At 36.7% G+C, this 19,315-nt stretch overlaps 1 protein-coding gene across 1 annotated transcript; it reads right to left on the bottom strand.

Annotated features, from left to right (window-relative positions):
- Positions 1-11,031: 11,031 nt before the first annotated feature.
- Positions 11,032-18,320, bottom strand: kifc1 (kinesin family member C1). The gene is made up of 17 exons (XM_060872037.1): positions 18,224-18,320; positions 17,763-17,789; positions 17,464-17,544; positions 17,269-17,362; positions 17,128-17,178; positions 16,623-16,664; positions 16,237-16,426; positions 15,991-16,156; positions 15,695-15,862; positions 15,351-15,470; positions 14,712-14,996; positions 14,407-14,571; positions 13,748-13,886; positions 13,010-13,149; positions 12,829-12,902; positions 11,389-11,464; positions 11,032-11,310 (listed from the first exon to the last, which is right to left on the bottom strand). Exons 2-17 carry the CDS (start codon positions 17,772-17,774, stop codon positions 11,266-11,268), a joined length of 1,848 nt encoding a protein of 615 aa, XP_060728020.1. The 5' UTR covers positions 17,775-17,789; positions 18,224-18,320; the 3' UTR covers positions 11,032-11,265.
- Between the last annotated feature and the right edge of the window lie 995 nt (positions 18,321-19,315).

Genomic DNA, 19,315 nt, shown 5'->3' with positions numbered 1-19,315 from the left:
TAAATTCACTTGTGTGAGCTACTCAATAGTCAGAATAAAAATCAAGCAGTTTTACTATACAATAAATCTCATTCCAGCTCACTATATCCGTCAATATAATTAAGCCAAAAAGCACATTATAATCCATTATTTAAAATAAATAAATAAATAAATAAATAAAATTCTAGTTGATCAAACCAACTAAAATTACATAGAATGAGCTCATTTGATATCACTATAAAGATCAAAGCAATTTTTAATCCATTATCAAATCAACATTTCAAAAAGTTAGTGTCATCAATCAAATCAGTCATTCAATCAAATCAGATCACTTAAGAATCCCCTTCTCTACTGTTTTCTGTTTCCTCTATTTTACTGTGGGATTCTGAAGTAATAGCTCTTCAAACTCACTGTCTATTTTTCAATATAATTGAAATTTTAAATAATTTCCAAATTTTAAATTGTCGGTTTAAATTGTTAGTTTATCAAACCAAGTCAGATAATTTTTAATGGCCTATTCTATGGTCACTATAATGATCAAGCACTTTTACTGTGGAAATTTTTTAATAATTGCTTTTGAAGGTCACTGCATCTGTCAAAATAATTGTGCCAAGAGACACTTTTAATACATAATAAAATGTACATTTCAAATTGTTAGTATGTTCAACACAACTCAGATCACTTCAGAATGACCTACTCTTTTAACAAACGGTGTATTAAAATATTACACTGTTAAACTGATTTAAGAGAACAACGTTAAAGGGACAAAACAGATTTATTTGATCCTTTATGCAGCTCCCTTCCTCTCACTAATACAGTAACATGGACTTCATTGTATAGCTGTGTTAAACATATATGATTGGTGTTTATAAGGAAAACAAATACTGATATATGATAGAATATGAAGACACACACTAGTGCTGAACAAGAACGCCAAACTACTGGCAGCCTGTCAGATCAACAAAAACAGATTTTTTGCAAAATCATTTCTCTATTGATGCTGAACAAGAGCTGACTGACAACCAAAATAACTTCAGTTACTGTTGCAGAATGCTTTAAAACTCCGTAAGAAGACTTTTAAGAAGGCAATTGTTCAGTCCCGCACATATCACTGATTCCTTTTAACTGCATTTTGCATAAACTATGCAGTATTATTTTATTACAGACTCTATGGCCCATGTATTTTTTTTGCCAACCTGGTTCTAAAGAAAAGATAGGAAACCTGTCTTAAAAAAAAAGAAAGAAAGAACATTGTGATAAATTTGTGCTGTTTGTGCTGTTAAATGACCACATTTAATTTTGGCTATTGTGCTGCAGTAGGTAGCTTTGCTGCTTCACAGTTCCAGGGTCCTCAGTTTGATCCTGAGCTTGAGGTTCTATCTTTGCATAGTTTGCTTGTTCTTCCCATGTGTATGTGAGATTCATTTGGGTTCTTCAGATACCTATCCCCTCTTAAAAATACAGTGCCTTGCAAAAGTATTCATACCCACTGAACTTTTTCACATTTTGACACGTTACAAACAAAAATGTATTTTATTAGGATTTTATGTGATAGACCAACACAAAGTGGCACATAATTGTGAAGTGGAAGAAAAATGATAAATGGTGTCCAAATTTTTTTTACAAATAAATATCAGAAAAGTGTGCCGCGCATTTATATTCAGCCCCACTGAGTCAAAACTTTGCAGAACCACCTTTCGCTGCAATTGCAAGTCTTTGGGGGTATGTCTCTACCAGCTTTGCACATCTAGAGAGTGAAATGTTTGCCCATTCTTCTTTGCAAAATAGCTCAAGCTCAGTCAGATTGGATGGCGAGCGTCTGTGAACAGCGAGAACAGTCTCGCCACAGATTCTCAATTGGATTTAGGCTTTGGGCTTTGTCTGGGCCATTCTAACACATGAATATGCTTTGATCTAAACCACTCCATTGTTGCTCTGGCTGTATGTTTAGGGTCATTGTTTTGCTGGAAGGTGAATCTTCGCCCCAGTCTCAAGTCTTTACACAGGGAAAACATATGGATTTAGGATTGAACCAGAGACAGTAGCTGTGAGGCAGCAGGGCTACTGACTTTACCACTGTGCTAAAAGTTTAAATAATACTACTGGTAATTTAATTAATTATACACAAATCAGTTTTTATACAATATCATTTTATACAGTTATCATACAATAACAGTAGTATGTACTATAAATGTATTTTATCATTTTCATATATGCAGTGATAGGAATGAGAAAGTACACCCTCTTATTTTATTGATTGCCTGAGTATTTCCTGTAACTGGATTGTTGACAGACCTCACTAAAAAGGGAGCACCAGATCTGGTCCACTGGATAGAGCCAAGCAAGTGTGCTTTTTGCTTAAGCTAAAGTGGTTTTGTGTGGAGTCCCACTCTTAAATTCACTTTTCTGTCCCTTATGTTCTGCAGACATGAACCAATGTTGTGTCAGTCAGCTGTATGGTCTGGTCTTTATCAGCAATCAGGTTTAGAGTTTGCGCTGACCCATTAGTTCCTTAGGAGCTCTCGGGTTGCACTTTTATAAACTGTTGCAGAAATGACATTATTTACGTTTACATTGTTTACTGTCCAGTGTGAGGATGGGTTTCCTTCTGAGCCTGGTTCCTTTCAAGGTTTCTGCCTCATATAATATCAGGGACATTCTTCTTGCCACCGTTGCCTCTGGCTTGCTCATTAGGGATAGGGATAGATATATAGTATTTTAAATTTTAAGTTAACATTTTTAAAATTATTCATTCATTCATTCATCTTCTACCGCTTATCCGAACTACCTCGGGTCACGGGGAGCCTGTGCCTATCTCAGGCGTCATCGGGCATCAAGGCAGGATACACCCTGGACGGAATGCCAACCCATCGCAGGACACACACACACTCTCATTCACTCACGCAATCACACACTAGGGACAATTTTCCAGAGATGCCAATCAACCTACAATGCATGTCTTTGGACCGGGGGAGGAAACCAGAGTACCCGGAGGAAACCCCAGAGGCACGGGGAGAACATGCAAACTCCCCACACACAAGGTGGCGGCGGGAATCGAACCCCCAACCCTGGAGGTGTGAGGCGAACGTGCTAACCACTAAGCCACCGTGCCCCCATTTTTAAAATTAATAAAATATAATTTTTATATTTATTTATTTATTTATTTATTTATTTATTTATTTATTTATTCATTTATTTATTCATTCATCTCACTCTCTTCTGTTTCCATACTTCTGTAAAGCTGCTTTGAGACAACTAACAACAATTCCAACTAAATTGAATTAAATTTAATAGAGATTGGAGTGCCATTATGCCACTGAAACTTATATAATGTCACTTTTCATATGTTGTTATATCTTATTTTATAAGAAATCACTTAAATACGACCTGACTGAACCATTTCAAAAGCTTTGGGACTCTGAAAACTTGGAACAGTGGTGAACCTTCCCAGGAGTGGCCGGCCGACCAAAATTACCCCAAGAGCACAGCGACGACTCATCCAAGATGTCACAAAAGACCGCACAGCAACATCTAAAGAACTACAGACCTCAATTGCCTCAGTTAAGGTCAGTGTTCAACCAAAAGTCCTCCACAGCGCTGTTACAGATTCATTGCAAGTTATTGCCAATGCTTGATTGCAGTTCTTGCTGCTAAGGGTGACCCAACCAGTTATTAGGTTTAGGAGCAAGCACTTTTTCACACAGGGCCATGCATGTTTGGATTTTGTTTTTCCTTAATAATAAAAACTGACATTTAAAACTGCATGTTGTGTTTACTTGTGTTAACTAATATTTACATCTGTTTGATGATCTGAAACCAAACAAAAAAATCAGAAAGGGGCAAACACTTTTTCACACTACTGTATATGTAGATGAAAGACACTAAAAACTTCTTGACTTGAAACACACTTGAAGAGTGTGTTTGTGTGTGCTTAAATAAAATCTAAGTAAAAAATAAATTAAATAAATAAAATAAATTGTTTTCTGATTCCCTGCCCAACCATAGACATCAGGGTGCAATCAGGGTGTCCTCACCACTGGCCTAGATCATTTATGCTTCCATGAGATGCAGCACCAGGCACGCCTCCAGCTTAGCAAAGACCAAGTGCAGTGCATCCAGAATCTTCTTGATGCTCAGGTGGCAGGTTTATTGCTTGGTCCAGCAGGCAGGTATTCAAGCCACAGCCTCAGCAAGCCACAGTGGACAACCCACGAATTTTAGCTCCTGACTAGCCCAACGTACGGCCCATTATTTAACAGTCGGCAACATGGAGTAGCCGAACCTAAAACCGCTGATTGCCGGTTGGTCACAATCTCAAACGGTACTTTTTCTTTTTATTTCTTTTGTCCTCCCCCTTCATTCCTTCTCTCCTATCCCTGCACCACTGAAACAGGGGCCATTTTTTCCAAAATCCTCTCTCTCTTTCCACTTCCCTTCAGTTGGTTGAATTGCATTATTAAGTACAGGAGATATGTAGTGGCATGGAAAACTCAAACACAGGAGAAAATTATCAAACTGCGCCTCCACTGGGCCTTCGCCTTTCAAATTATTGTATGGACAATAACCTTTCCATGTCTTCTTGATCATTTGGGAGAGACCTTCTAACAGTATAAAGACAGTGGAGGAGCTATGACCAGAGATAAACCTAAAAAGTTGTGCCTCAATTTACCCCACTTACCCCCATCCTTTGTTGTGACCACCTTTGCCCATCCCAATCACAGTTGCCAAGTTAAGTTTTTCCCACATGTTCTAGTCTCTACACAGTCTATATATCAGTATATAGCACCACATAGAAATGGCCTTGAGTTCATCCCAAACCACCTGTTTTTATGCTTAGGTAGATAGTTGGGGATAGCTGCATACCACTACCCCCACCTATGTACCCTAGCATAAAAACAGGTGGTTTGATATGAGCTAAAGGCCATGCTTTATCTGAAAGTAATTGAGGAGTAACATAGTGACTAGCCAAGCCCAAGTTCCCAAAGCAAACAATTTGTCTGGATTTGTGTGGACCTTTTAAATTATATGCATACCCAGTGCCTCACATTGACAAATTTCACGTAGTACAGTCTCATGCTCTGTTTTTCAGATATTAAGAGACAGGTCATTGTCATTGTGACAGTGAAACAAACAACTATATTAGTAGCAAACAAATCATTTTTAAACTTGTGCCAAAAACAACAAAACAATGTCATAAATGTGGGAAAAATGCAAGTAACCAAGTACAGTATAGTAAAATAAAATTATAACTATGCAGGCACAAAGCTATAAAAACAAAAATCTTTATTTTCAAGACCATCTGGGCCCCTTAGAACTAATGCTAAAGAGGCTCTATGTGAGGAGTTTATTAGAACAAGCCCACACTCCAGGACATAAAATTAAAATGCAAGGTGCAAAAACAGGGAGAGGACAAAACCCCTAACCCTCTAGTCAGCAAGGTGAACAATGTGAAACAGTAACCTCTCATCTAGTAATTTATAATTACCATGCTTATGCATGCATTTCTTTTCATTTGCTTTCTCCACAGATCATAAGGTTGTGTAAGGCTTTTATAGGACCGCAGTGTAATAGGTGTTGGCTATCAGCACTGGCAAAACCTTGTTTCTGATACATATGTAAATAGTCTGTCAGAGATGGCAATGGCCCTCTCTGGCTTGAGGATGAGTGATGAGCAGTCTGTGCTGTTACACTACTGATAGAGCTTCCTCTGTTGCTGCAGTCTGTAAAATAATTGATTATGTCCTACCAGGAATGGTCCATGCTTAGGCATCACTCAGTGCTTGCTTCAACTTTTTAAAAGTTTTTTGATATTCAGGACCACAATCTAAATAATCAGGTCTTTACTTCTTTCGGGAAAGAAGATCTGTGGAAGCGGGGTCATGTTGAGCACATGGTATTTTAACACTCTGCTTGTTGCCACAAAATACAACAATACATCTCGGCTGTATTGAAGAGACTGGAAATTAGACTGTAAATGGCGTCAAACTTACAAAGAGCCTTACATCTATGGAACAGCTTTCCAATTAGTGTTTGGGATACAGTCTCAGTGTTTAAGTCCAATCTGAAAACACATTTGTTTAGTCTAGCATTTTATGAATAGCTTGTCTTAGGTAACAGAACAGATCTGGAGGGTTCATGGGCATAGAGTGTTTTGTGAACTAGGATGTCCGAATGCTGTCATCTAACCCCTTATGTCTGTTTCACCTTCTGGATCTCCCTTTTAGTTATGCTGTCATAGCTAGTCTTGCCAGGGTCCCTGTCTGCACTTTGCACACAACTTACACTGTCCAACAAATGATTACAATCATACCTAATAATAACCCACCCCTCTCTCTGTCTAGTTATTTCAGCTAAGATTTCAGCTGAAACTAAGCAAAGTTGTTCAAATATCAGCCCCAATAAAACAATTTTATTTAAAAAAAAAAAAAAAAAAAGACTTTAGAGCTCTAAATACCTCTTTATTTTCTTTATACAAACATAAGGTGAAAGGAAAAATGTGAAACTATCACAACTGTCACACACCAGAAAGCTACAGTACTTCATACTGGGGCATCTGAAAAAAAGAGAGAAAATGTCAAACATTTTGGGACAAGCAGTCACTAAACAGCAGGAGTAAACTCCTAAATGCCTATGGATTAGTTAGATTCGAGTTTAATATTAGATTCGAGTTTCCCGAGTCAATAAGTCCTGAACTAAAGGATGTTACTACACAAATAACACCTCTTTTTTTATAGTAGTAATGTAGAGAGGCAGCTACAACCCAATTTTCCTCAAAATCAGCTTTCCTAAAATACACAAGTCTCTATGTGCGAACACCTGAGACAGATTCCAAGGGACCGTCTACAAAGTGCAAAACCCGAAAAGCGAATACAAAAACAGTCAATAACTTCACTATAATACACTGTACTGTCACCAGCTCACACGTCACTGATGATTTTCTTATATGAATCACCCGCTTTTCGGGTTTTGCACTTTGCAGACGGTCCCTTGGAATCTGTCTCAGGTGTTCGCACATAGAGACTTGTGTATTTTGTCCAACGCGGAGGAAAGCTGATTTTGAGGAAAATTGGGTTGTAGCTGCCTCTCTACATTACTACTATAAAAAAAAGAGGTGTTATTTGTGTAATAAGAGCGTTTAGCTCAGGAGGTATTGACTCGGGAAACTCGAATCTGTGAATATACGGCCAATTTTACTCAAGTGATATCGGGTGCGTCTTGATGACGTCAGAATCCATTCAATATATTCAGACTTTCCATTCAATATATTCCGACTTTTTATTCAATATATTCCGACTTTTCATTCAATTCTCTCATGAATAATGTATATATAATATAAAAATATAAAAAATTAGGACACCCCATGAAAGCCTGTTTTTTTTAATAGTAAAAACATATGGGCATTTTATATTCATTTTAACAATATGGTAAGTTTCAAGTTATATAACTAAACAAATAAAAAAAATAAAGTTTTTTTTTTAATTATCTGTAAAAAGTAAGGACACCACAACATCAAATTATTAGAACATTGTTACAGAGCATTTTGAAGAAGCCTTGCCTTATTTAAACCTCAAACATTTAGCTTGTTTTGCTCTTGTTGAGGTATCAATTGTTGAAATGAGAGGTATCATCATGGTGAGATCCAAAGAGATCTCTGAGGCCTTTAGAAAGAAGATTGTTGGTGCTTATGATTCTGGTAAGGGTTATAAAAAGATCTCAAAAGAATTTGTAATCAGCCATTCTACTGTCCAAAAATCATTTGCAATCTCCAAAAACCCTAAAATATCATCACGGTACCTACAGCAAGCTCTTGCTTCAGTTGATGGCAAAGTGCATGTCTTAACAATTCAAGTCAAGTGAAGAAGCTTTTATTGTAATTTCAGCCATATACTGTATAGCTGATGCAGTATGTAATGAAATGAGACAAGGTTTCAGGAACATGGTGCTACATAGAAAAAACATAGATACGTACAGTAGAATGACACAGAGCTAAAGATTAAAAGGTGTCCTAGATACATAAAGTGCATCTGTACAACCTAATGCAAAGTACAAGACAAAAGACAGTGAAACAAACAATAAAAAACACTACAAGACAATGCAAAAAAAAAAAACCCAGCACAGACCAGTGTGCATATACAGTATTATAAAGAATGTTGTGCATATATATACAGTAGGAATCTGAACAAGTGTTCTATTTAAACATATGTATACCTAATGTAAGAGCAACAGTTTGATGAGGTATTAAAGGTATTAAAAAATGTGGTGTGCAAAACAGCATGCAAGACAGCATGTTCAAAGATAGCAAAAACAGTGTGCAAAACAGCATGTAAACAGTTTTATATGGGTAGTGCTGTGGACATGGATGTATATTGAATGAGAGTGTATTCGTGATATTATTCTATGTGAATTCTAGCTACAGTTGGCTGTGAAAAATGGCCTAGGCAAAATTAAATTCTCTGATTGTTTTTTCCCGTCAATATTATTTTGAAAAATATTAAAGCTAATATATTTTCATAACAGTGAGGTATGAGTATTTATTTATATTTCTTCATAATAATAAATAACGTTTTCAAGTGGACTTGATTGCATTACACCCAAACAAAAGAAGCTTAAGTACAGCATGCCGTACTTGTTCTTTGAATATACATGTTGGACTTACTTCCATTGCTGCAGTGAATATGGTGCAAAATACATTCACACCCATAATCAAAACATGTAACCTGTAGAATTGTTTTCTGCATCCCAACTATGAAAAGGGGTGCATCAACACATAGCTCACAGTTTAAAACATACCTCATTTTTACCTCATCAGTTTGCTTCTGATGGCCCAGGGTTTCTTGGAATTACATTCTTAGGTGTTTAGTACATGCTAAACAGTAAATAGTTAATTATATTAAACAGTAAACAGTAAATAGTTCATTATAAATATTTTTGCCTAGTGTGTCATAGAAGTAATCTTGTGCACTATTACATTAGACCTGCACATTTTTATGAACAGCAGATATGGTAATCCCTCTCCACTGCTTCTCTCTTTCTCTGTGAGAATCATGAGACATCTACAGATCTACCAGCTCCAGTTGGACTCTGTGATACTAAGAGGAGATCTGAACTCCATGTGATCCTTACACCAATACAGCATTTGTTTGACTGTATATTTGTAATCACACCCTCTAGTGTCACCCATATGAGGATGGGCTCCCCTTTGAGTCTGGTTCCTCTCAAGGTTTCTTCCTTACCAATTTAAGGGAGTTTTTCCTTGCCACTGCTGCCTGAGTCACCTCAGACTTGCTCATTGGGGATAAATACATATACATACATGCATACATACTGTGAACTATATATATCTTGAATTTTTATTATATTAATTCTTTACACTTCTCCTTATGTTTACCTTCTGCTCTATGTCTCTGTAAAGCTGCTTTGAGACAATGTCCATTGTAAAAAGCGCTATACAAATAAACTTGAATTGAAAAACTTGAATTGAAAGTAATGTCATAGAGAGGGTAATTTGTAATGCAGATGGAGCATTTCCACATGGTGACAATTGCTAACCGAAAACATCTGCAAATCCTTGACAACACCCCAATATTTATTGACTGTCTTTCTGAATCATTAGGGCTTGTACGCGAGGCACTAACAAGGGACTGTTAGTGCCTCGCGTACAAGCCCTAGTGATTTTATAGTTTATTCGTTTGTTTTTTTGCCATTTTCTTTTCTCCATTATACTCCAAACAGAAGACAGCAGTGCTTCCTTCTTCACAGCTTGTGATGTTGAATGTAAGAAATCTGACAGCTGAAAAGTTTACCCATCCTTACCGTGCTGCATTGGCTCCTAGTCAAATTTAGCATTGATTATAAAATACTACTGACATTTGTTTAAAAAGATTTAAGAAAAATAAAAATTAAATGGTCTTACACCACAGTACCTGTGCACACTTATCCACCAGGGGGCAGTGCTTTTTCCTAAGAATTCCTGCAGTTATGGAATGGCGTTATGCTTGCACATATAAATGATAAATGTTAGAGATATAGTATTTAATATACATTTTTATTTTATTAATATATAATTTAAATGTATTTTTATTGTTTCTATACTTCTGTAAAGCTGTTTTTAGACAATGACTTGTTAAAAGCACTATACAAATAAATCTTATTGACCCAGATACACAGTCTATGTCCATGCTGAAAACACATTTATTTAGGCAAGATTTTTCTTATTAGCTTTTTCCTTAAGTAAAAGTAGCACATCTGGAGGGTTCATGGGCATAGTGTTTTGTTGAACTTGGATGATGTCCCCTTACCACTCCTGCATGTTCACTCAGGATTGCTGACTGGAGTGGTTGGACAATTTTGCAGTAAGCGCTCATGCCGGTCATCTTCTGACTCTCACTTTTAGCTAGGCTGTAATATCTTGCCTCGCTAGAGTTCCTGCCTGTCCTTTGCACATAAACATTGTCCTTAACATGATTACAAACATACCTAATTTTCTCTTTTGAGCTACCCATGACTGTCAACAAAATGAGGATGGGTTCACTTGTGGGTCCTCTTAAGCCTTCCTCATATTGATTCAGGGATTTTCCCTTTGCCCAAACATTGTACTATGTACTCTCTCTATATACATCTATATAAATAAAAATAAATAAATTTATTTCTATAAAAGTTGCTTTGAGAAAATGTCCATAGTTCAAAGCTTTATACAAATAAATTCAAATGAAGGCAAGACATGATTTCAAAACTCAATGCTCAGAGATCACATCACATTTGTTTTGGGGTGGAGATCCTTGATCATTTGATAACCATGTTGCTAGAGTCTCCTTCATTACATCACCAGCATTCTCCAAGCAATTTAATTTATAATTAATTTTATGAACATTCACATCATTCATTTTCCCCCCAGTCTCTTGGTCTGTGTGGTACAGTTTTCCTGACTAAGATTTTATATATAAAAGACACAATAGCTCAGACATCTTGGCTTGTTTTGTAACAGTGCTCACTAATAACTGAGAAAACAGCCAATAACCACCCTTCCCCATAATAAAGACAAAAATTACCAGATAAAACAAGCATATTTTATGTACATGTACCATGCATTTAATTATTCTTAAAAGAATTGAAACAGTGAAATGTACAAACAAAAAGTTTTAAAATAAATGCATTGATCAAGGATTCATTCGTAAGTTTAAAAAAAAAGCCAATAAACTGAAACTAATGTACTAAAATTGCAAGACAAGCAGGAGTATACAAGGCAAATAACGATGCCTTCAGATGACCAAAGCGGGGAGAAAAAGGCTACTTCTTATTGGCTGTGGCCGTTCCAATCACGCAGTCATTCACCTGCAACAGTTCAATGCAAAAATGGTCAACAAAGGAATTAGAACACTCAACATAAGCCATTGGAAGATAAATACCAACCTTGCTGGCAAAGCGCAGAGAATTAAGGGATTCACCAAAACTCTCTTCTTCGGGTGAAATGTTTACAAACATCAAACTAGACATCAAAAGAAACAAGACAGACAGCATTCACCGCATTAAATTTCAAATGATATAGATTAAAGCTCTCAAAAAAAGAAGTCTGTAGTTCAATTGAACTACCAAGAAACATGCTCCCATCAGAGATGTTCTTAACCTCCCTTGTTCATTTTCACTTACCACATCATTCACTGTTAATTTCATAATTATTTATTTCATTAGCCTGAGAAGGCGCTTAATTTTCTCTTTAGTAGTAACATTCATTAAAAAAAAATAAATAAATAAAAAATTAAGTAAGGTTACCACACACACGATCAGAAAATGTACAACCATTTCAGTTTGTGCACACCGAATAAACACTCAATTTAAGAAATTTAGTACTACAGCTCCCCAGTCAAATGAGCTTCAAATTGGTTTAATTCATTTGTGCTCATTCAGTTTCAGAGATTAAAGAAGGTTAAGCAAGCCACCTTTCAGCATGTGGTATTTGCACATGCCAGGCGATTTATGTTGCAAAGGACACGGATTAAGATCAGAAGGCGGCTCAGGCCATCCTTAAAAAAAAAAATTCTTGTTTGCCGTGACCTGACCGACCCTGTAAATTTAAGACCGACTCAATTTTTTTTTTCGTTAAGTCTGACCGACTTGCCAGTTGTAAATTTGCGTTAAGACCGACCGATTTTTTTTTTTTTAGTCTTCAAACAACTAACAAATTCTATTGTTCACAGGTAGAGACCCTACCTACCGACCTTTTTTTTTTTTTACTGTTACGGCAAACCAAAATATTTAAGGATGGCCTCACGTTTAACCTCATCTAGTATTTAACAAGGCTTTAACACATTGAGATTTCACTTGTATTCCCAAAACTACTGAAGCTTCTGTTGATAGACTTTGGGTATTTGGTCTTCTAGTAATCAGAGAGAAAGAGGGTGGAAGGTGTGGGCTCCATAAAAGAACAAGTGTATATTAAAAAAAAAAAAAAAAAACGCTTATTTCACGGTCACAAACATGATCTGATTGTTAATCTTTGGATCTTGTGGGGGCCCAACTTCCACACAGAATGTGTCTCAATTATCAGATTTTGAAAGCTTTGAGGCTGAATTTCCTGACTGCATTCATACTACTGCTCCATTGCGTTTAACAGCCGAAAAAACTTTGTAAATTTGCATGGACCACAGAAATTCTTGACCTTTTGCACACAGTACAAGTCACTGTAGGATATAAGGGTTTTATTTCCAAATGATCTGTATTTTTATGAATACCATCTGAGAACAGCAGATTCCTCCATAGAAGAATTATTCAGAAATTTTTCCTGCACTGTTCTAACAATTTAATTGGCAATTATCAGTCTACCATTTTACATGGGTAAAATTCTCAACTTACGTTTTGCTGTTGCCACCCAGGCACCCCTGAAGTAGGTAGGTAAGCTTGGAGTTGCGATATGGCACAAAGCTTTCCTAAACAGAGCAGAGGATGAAAAAGGAGTTCATACATTGTGCCTTTGTGCTGGTTAGATTTTGGAACTTACGATTATAAATGACCTCTAGTTGATTTTAGAGCACACCTTGTTTGCTAAAGCAGTGATAACAATTCCCAAATTGGTGAGGGAAGAGTTTATGGCAGTCATTTCCTTAAACCGTTCTCCTTGAGATTGACTTTTCTGGATCCTTTCACTGCCAGCCAAATCCACCAAACAAAGGGAGGCTGGGGAGGAAAATAGAAAATAGTGTGTGAAGAATCACATCTGACAGGGAAACATGGGGGGTTGTTGCATATTATCTGTTGATGTGATCAATAGCAGAAACAAGAATAGTTTAAAACAAAACAGAACAACATGATTTTGTTGCAACCCCTAATGGGAAAAGCTGAAAATGGACGAGAAGTCAAAATACCATGCTTCATGTGATTAAATACAACTTTATCACTATAAACCTAAAGTTTGATTATAATTTTATGGCAAGAAAACCAAAAATATTATTTAAACCATTAAAAAAAAAAAAAAATTCATTTACTTGTGCAGTAAAAAGTCTTGATGTATGGCAAGAGGCACCAAACAAATGACATGGAATTACATATGGGGCACAGAGGCTTATGCATTCCTCCTTTTCAGAGACTCAAGCATGCCATGTTTTTGTACTCAAGTGGTAAATATATTAGTGGTCAAATAAGACCATCAGTTGAATTGAGATTTTGAGAACCTTTGGCAAAATTACCTTATGTTCTTTATGGCCATCTGAGAAATGAGATTAATAATAATACTACTACACTAGGGTGGGGTTGTTATGCATGGGTAAACACTTACATTTGCACTTTGTATCTCTCCCAATATTTTCTCCCTCAATGTCCAGTCGGAAAATGGAATGGGAACGTGAGGAGTAATCATTCATGTTTGTTCGGGCAGTGGACCGGTTTTGGTTTGCCAAGATGATCAACTTGTAAACCTAAAATAGACAATTTTAAAAAAAAAAAAAAAAAAACCCAAATGTTTAACTAATGCATAATTTATGGTCATAGATTAAAATAAGTCTGGATGTGCCACTGAACATGTACTTCTCATGTAGTAAAGTTCTTAGGAAACTATTTAACAAAGGAAGTCTTGAGCGCTAGCACTTAGAAAAGTGCCATGACTTATATTAACTGCTGTATTTAAATTGGTAATTATTTCTTGGGAACTCTCCAAATGTGTCCAAGAAAGCAAAGGCTAGTGGACCCCCCCCAAAAAAAAAAAAAAAAAAGGATTGTGAGCCCTTCCTTTTCTTCTCCACAGCATCTATCAAATATGGTAGAGCCAGTGTTTATTGATGTGACTGCTGATAGAAGTAGCAGGATGAATTCTGAATATTCAGGTTTACTTAACTTTGTCTTTGGTCAATTACTGACATATGTAGTTACCATATTCAGTAGGAGGTACTTACAACTTGCATTACATATAAATACATTTAGAAATATTACATGAAATACCTCTTCCTCAGTAGTGACCCTCTGGAAATTCAAATTGGTGACTGTAAAGTCATTATTTGTGGTCTTTTTGATTTCATACTCTGGCCTCTTGTTAGGTTTGCCCTTATAAAGCAAGTCCCGTAGGGTTTCGTTGTAAATTTCAACAAAGCTTGCTGTGAAGATGTACTGCAAACAAAAAGGCAATACAATTTTACATTACTGGCCTCAACAGCACCTTAACATACAGTATATTTATAGATTTACATGTAAATAGATTCTATCCATCTATAATAACACTAACTTTCCCTGAATAGTTGAGCCATTACCTGCCAGCCTTGCTCATGAAGCATGTGGGCAGACTCGAAGAGCTGCTTAACAGCTCGTGGAATGACCCCCCTCATGTCCTCCATATCATCACCTTCCATTGTAAAGGTTTTCCCACTCCCAGTCTGGCCATATGCAAAGCAGCAGACGTTATAGCCATCCAGAGCTGACTGCACCAGGAGAGAGATCTCCTCAAACACCTCACTCTGGGTGCTGTGTGGCCCAAACACACGATCAAAGTGAAAGATGTAATTTTTCTGAGTTTCTGCAGCACGTCCCACATGCGACTGGGTAAGAGAGAGAGAGAGAGAGAGACACACACACACACCTAAGTCACAGATTCCAAATGCTGGTCATGAAGTGTCCCAAGTCCTGCTCAAAACACACCCATTTTAAATAATCAGCTAATCCCTGCACTAGTAAACCTACTTCATCTCAAAAAGCTCTGGTAAACACTAATTGCGAACCTATCCTGTACATTAGAGTTTGGAGTCTGTGTCCTATATTAAAGTGGCCTTTTACACAGAATCTGACAGTGAATCAAGTCCTATTTTTTTTATGGTTAGACTTTGCAAGCAAAAATTTAAATAAAAAAAATATTTCAGACTTCACTACTTACTTGCCAAAATGTATTTGCTTACCTCTTCCGTTTTTGCAAGGGTTATAGCCTTGTTGTCATTGGCAGGGAGTTGAATGTGTGGGATGGTTGCCTCCCTGTTGTGAAGGCAAGGACGTACCCTGCAGAAAACCCTAATGTTACCCTGAAAAGAATTAAAATGTTTCAAAGTGTACTTCATACCAAAGTGAAAGAAGTCAAAAAATAGACCAGCACTGCCCAAAAACATGTAATCAACCATTACTGGACTATTTCTATTTAAACCAGCATGTCTGTTTGGAACTTTAATTCCAGTGAAAGAAATCATGCTACAGCATAGACACGCTACACAATTGTGCATTTCTAGAATTATACTGCCATTCAGCTCACCTTCAACTCCTGAATCGTGTTATGGAGTTTCCTGCGTTCCATTTCTCCACAGTGGAGCTCATCCTGCTGCCTGGCCACCAATTCCTGTAAGCTTTTTACCATATCCTGACACATTCTGAGCTCATCCTGACAGTGGGCCAGAGCAGACGTCTGAACAGAAAGCTGGCTCTGATAATAGAAAGGGGGGGAGCAAAGTGATCAGAAACATTAAAAATGTTAAGTTACGTTGATCGTAAAGCCAAAATTTTATATGTCTGAGCATCTTCTTTTAAGATATACAGAGAGTACAGACATGCCTGTATATTGCAGATTTCAGTAGTCATGTCATCTCTTAACTTGACCAAGATCCCATTTTCATCAGTTAGCTTCTTTAGATCTTTCTGCAGGCCATCTTTTTCTTTAGTAGTTATCTCTAGCTCTTCTTTCACAGATACCAGATTAGCTAGTTTATCTTCAAGATCCCTACAAATGAAACGTATAAAGCAAAACCTCATCATACAAACAAAAGCATTATATTTCAAGTCTAATTGTATGTAGCTTACCCAATATGCTGTTTTAAATGCTTGTTCTCCTCTTGGGCCTGTGTCTTGTTTTTTTGCATTTCTGCCTTTGACACTTTAAGGTCTTCATTTTCTTGGTTAAAAGACTTCAAACGGCTCTGATAATTTTGAATTTTGTTCTCCAAGTCAGTGACTTTGCCCTTCAAGTCCCAACCAGGTCTCTTGGATGCTCCTAAACATGCATGTTGCATGGAAGCAATCAAAGGCCACAAGTGTAACAAATGGTGGTATTTATGTATCTCAGGTAAACAAAGGTTTAGCCAGACTTTTTTTTTTTATATATATATATATAAAGACAATATTTATATGGTTTTTCCTAGAATGCTATATTTTTTATATATATATATATATATAGTTTTCCTTCCTACCTTTAGCAGCTGCTGCATGTGCTGATGGCTTTTTTGCATCACCTACAAATAAAATTAACTGGTCATTTTTATACTAATATGTATCACACAGTCTACAGGCATTACAAGATACTTACACTGTTTAGAATGGCAGAGCTATATTCTAAAGGAGGAGTACCAATAGTGATATCCTCTTTAAAGACAAATGCTTCTTAAAAGAGCATAGTTATACTGGACATTATTTAATAATAAATAAACAATTGATCCCCATCAGCAAAGACCTGTTTTTATGAACAGTCACATTATGTTTGAGTGAACAATCATTTGGAGCATTACAAGCATACATTTAGATCATCCCCTCTCCTCCCCCCATTGACCTTTTATAAGCTTAAAGGTTTTAGTTATTTATTCACACTTCAATTCAAGCAACCAGTCAAACAAGCTAATGACAATCACAACACAAGCATTGCCTACTTCCCAAACCCTGTTTAAGTTACTGTAAACACAAAAAATAAATAAACCTTACTTCTTGAGGGAGCTGCCACCACAGTCGCTGCTCTGGATAGAGGAAGCTTATCTAAGAAGAAAAAAAATAAAAATAATGATGATTAAGACAAAGATTCTACATTTGAATATATAGTGCAAGTAAAACTGTTGACCAACTTACTGGTTGCAGTGGCTGGCCTAGGACGCTTTGGAGGGACCACAATAGTAGAAGGTTTGAACTTCTGAAGGCTCATCTCAACTTTCCGTATCTTTTTCTGGACATTAAATATAAGAAGAGATTTAAATGAATATTAATAAACCACCATGTTTACATAAAGTAACTAGCTAAAACAATGTTTCTAGGTTAAAACCACACCGGTGCAGGCTGTTGATGCTCTCCATCAGTTGTGCTGGAAAGAGGCCTCTTCGACATGACTGGTAACCGGGATGATGTATTCTGGCAGATGAACAACCTTGATTAATCTGACTGCTTAAAACAGTTTGACAGTTAAGATACATGCTTGCTGATTAAAGACATTACAATGCGCGTTTACGTGTGCGTGTTGGAACAGACAATCGCAGAGACGTCAGAAATATAGTTGCCTAGGATACAAAAAACATAGCGGGTGGAAAAATAGCAAATTAGCTAAGAAGACAACCAGAATTGACACTCACCTCTTTGCTCATCCTTGTCAGATCGCGCTTATATGAACAAATTAAGCAAAAAACAGAGTTAAAACCCGTAAACCAAAAAAGAAGAAAATCGAAAAGTAAAAATCTAGATAGTGACAAGAATTCTAGTTAAAACGGTGACATCAGATCAGCTGTTTTTTTTGTTGTTTTTTAAACAAACAACGTGATCATAATAAGCGCTTAAAAGCCGTTAATATTAAATGTTAGTGTATAATTCAGATACTTCTAATAACTAGCTACTAATCAAGTGACTAATTTATTACTGACTGAAGCTACCAGACAAGTTTGATGTTAGATGATTTTGGGCAGCATCGCCTCCATAATTTCTAGAAATCATTTAGAGGTCTGTAAAATTAATCTTAACTACACAGCTCCATTTTCCTCAAGCTGCTGATAAAAAAAATCTTTTCGGCACCAATAACGACAGAAAATATCACACTTACCAACGAGCCATGAACACGTACTAAAGCACCAAACTACACCCAAATTATGTTCAAAGCTGTTTGAATTTAAATCTTTTGCCGCCGTTTAGTATCAGTTCCCATTGGTCAAATCATAACCAATACACAGAGAGTGTGGTCCTGCCCACGTTGGGCGGGGAAACAGTAGCGCGTCTCCGTGGTGTAGCGACATCTAGCTGTAGTCCCGCATACCAACCCTTTAGCTGCTAGAAGTAGGATAATCAGAGTTGGTAAAAAGAAATGGTAAAGATGAGTCTTCCGGTTTAAAGTATGACGTTAATATGTGTCGGCGGGTTTGGCTTTCGTCCTCTTTTAATTATTTCACTGTTTGACATTGAAGACGCCCTCAATGCTATCAGTTGTGCAAAATGCCTGGGGCTTTTGTTTTGTTTTGTTTTGTTTTGTTTTGTTTTGTCGGAAGTGCGACTCTAAAAAAAAGGATATTTACATCAATAAAAAATCATAAGTTCTGAAACATTTTCTGTATCATGACGTGATTATAATACATCACCATAATGCATTAATTATGCATGGCACACGCTGCAGAGAGGAGCTTTTTAAAGCTCAAGCTGATTAAAACCTACTCGAGGTCTATAGAGACCCAATAGCATCTCAGTGGACTTGCTGTCATCTGCATCAATAATGATGTTTCTCGAAATTTTACATTTGATGCAGCCATTGATGACTTTGCTGCCTTCATCGAAGGAAAAACTTGATCGCAGCGACCATTAATCGGCTGTCGGTGACCATGTCAAACAAGCAATCAGATAGCACAGATTTTACCATAGGATTCTAGAAATCTTTAAGGATTTTTAAAATTTAACTCAGACGAACAAATCATGGCCAAAATTGCACAATTCATCCACACTGCACCCGTAGTGCTAGACCTACACTTTCAACCCACTCCCAGAACATTTTCTTTGTATGCTGATGACCTTTTTCTTTATGTCAGTGGTCCCATAACTAGCTGTCCCACAATTATATCACTGCTGGATCAGTTTGGAACATTTTTCAGGTTGTAAATTAAATAATCTTAAAGCAAATGCTTCCCAATGTATAATTTAGCCTTACAGA

Source organism: Tachysurus vachellii, chromosome 6 (assembly GCF_030014155.1).
Source record: "Tachysurus vachellii isolate PV-2020 chromosome 6, HZAU_Pvac_v1, whole genome shotgun sequence".
NCBI classification, from domain to species: domain Eukaryota; kingdom Metazoa; phylum Chordata; class Actinopteri; order Siluriformes; family Bagridae; genus Tachysurus; species Tachysurus vachellii.
Note: the sequence above shows the minus strand (reverse complement) of the source record. Positions and strands in the feature narration are given on the sequence as shown.

Excerpts from the sequence above, each read along its gene's own strand:
- kifc1 (XM_060872037.1), bottom strand. Across the intron at positions 17,363-17,463 it reads AGCATCAACAGCCTGCACCG|AAAAAGATACGGAAAGTTGA; the intron begins GTGTGGTTTTAA and ends TTTAATGTCCAG. Across the intron at positions 13,887-14,406 it reads GGGTCACTACTGAGGAAGAG|GTTTACAAGTTGATCATCTT; the intron begins GTATTTCATGTA and ends TGTCTATTTTAG.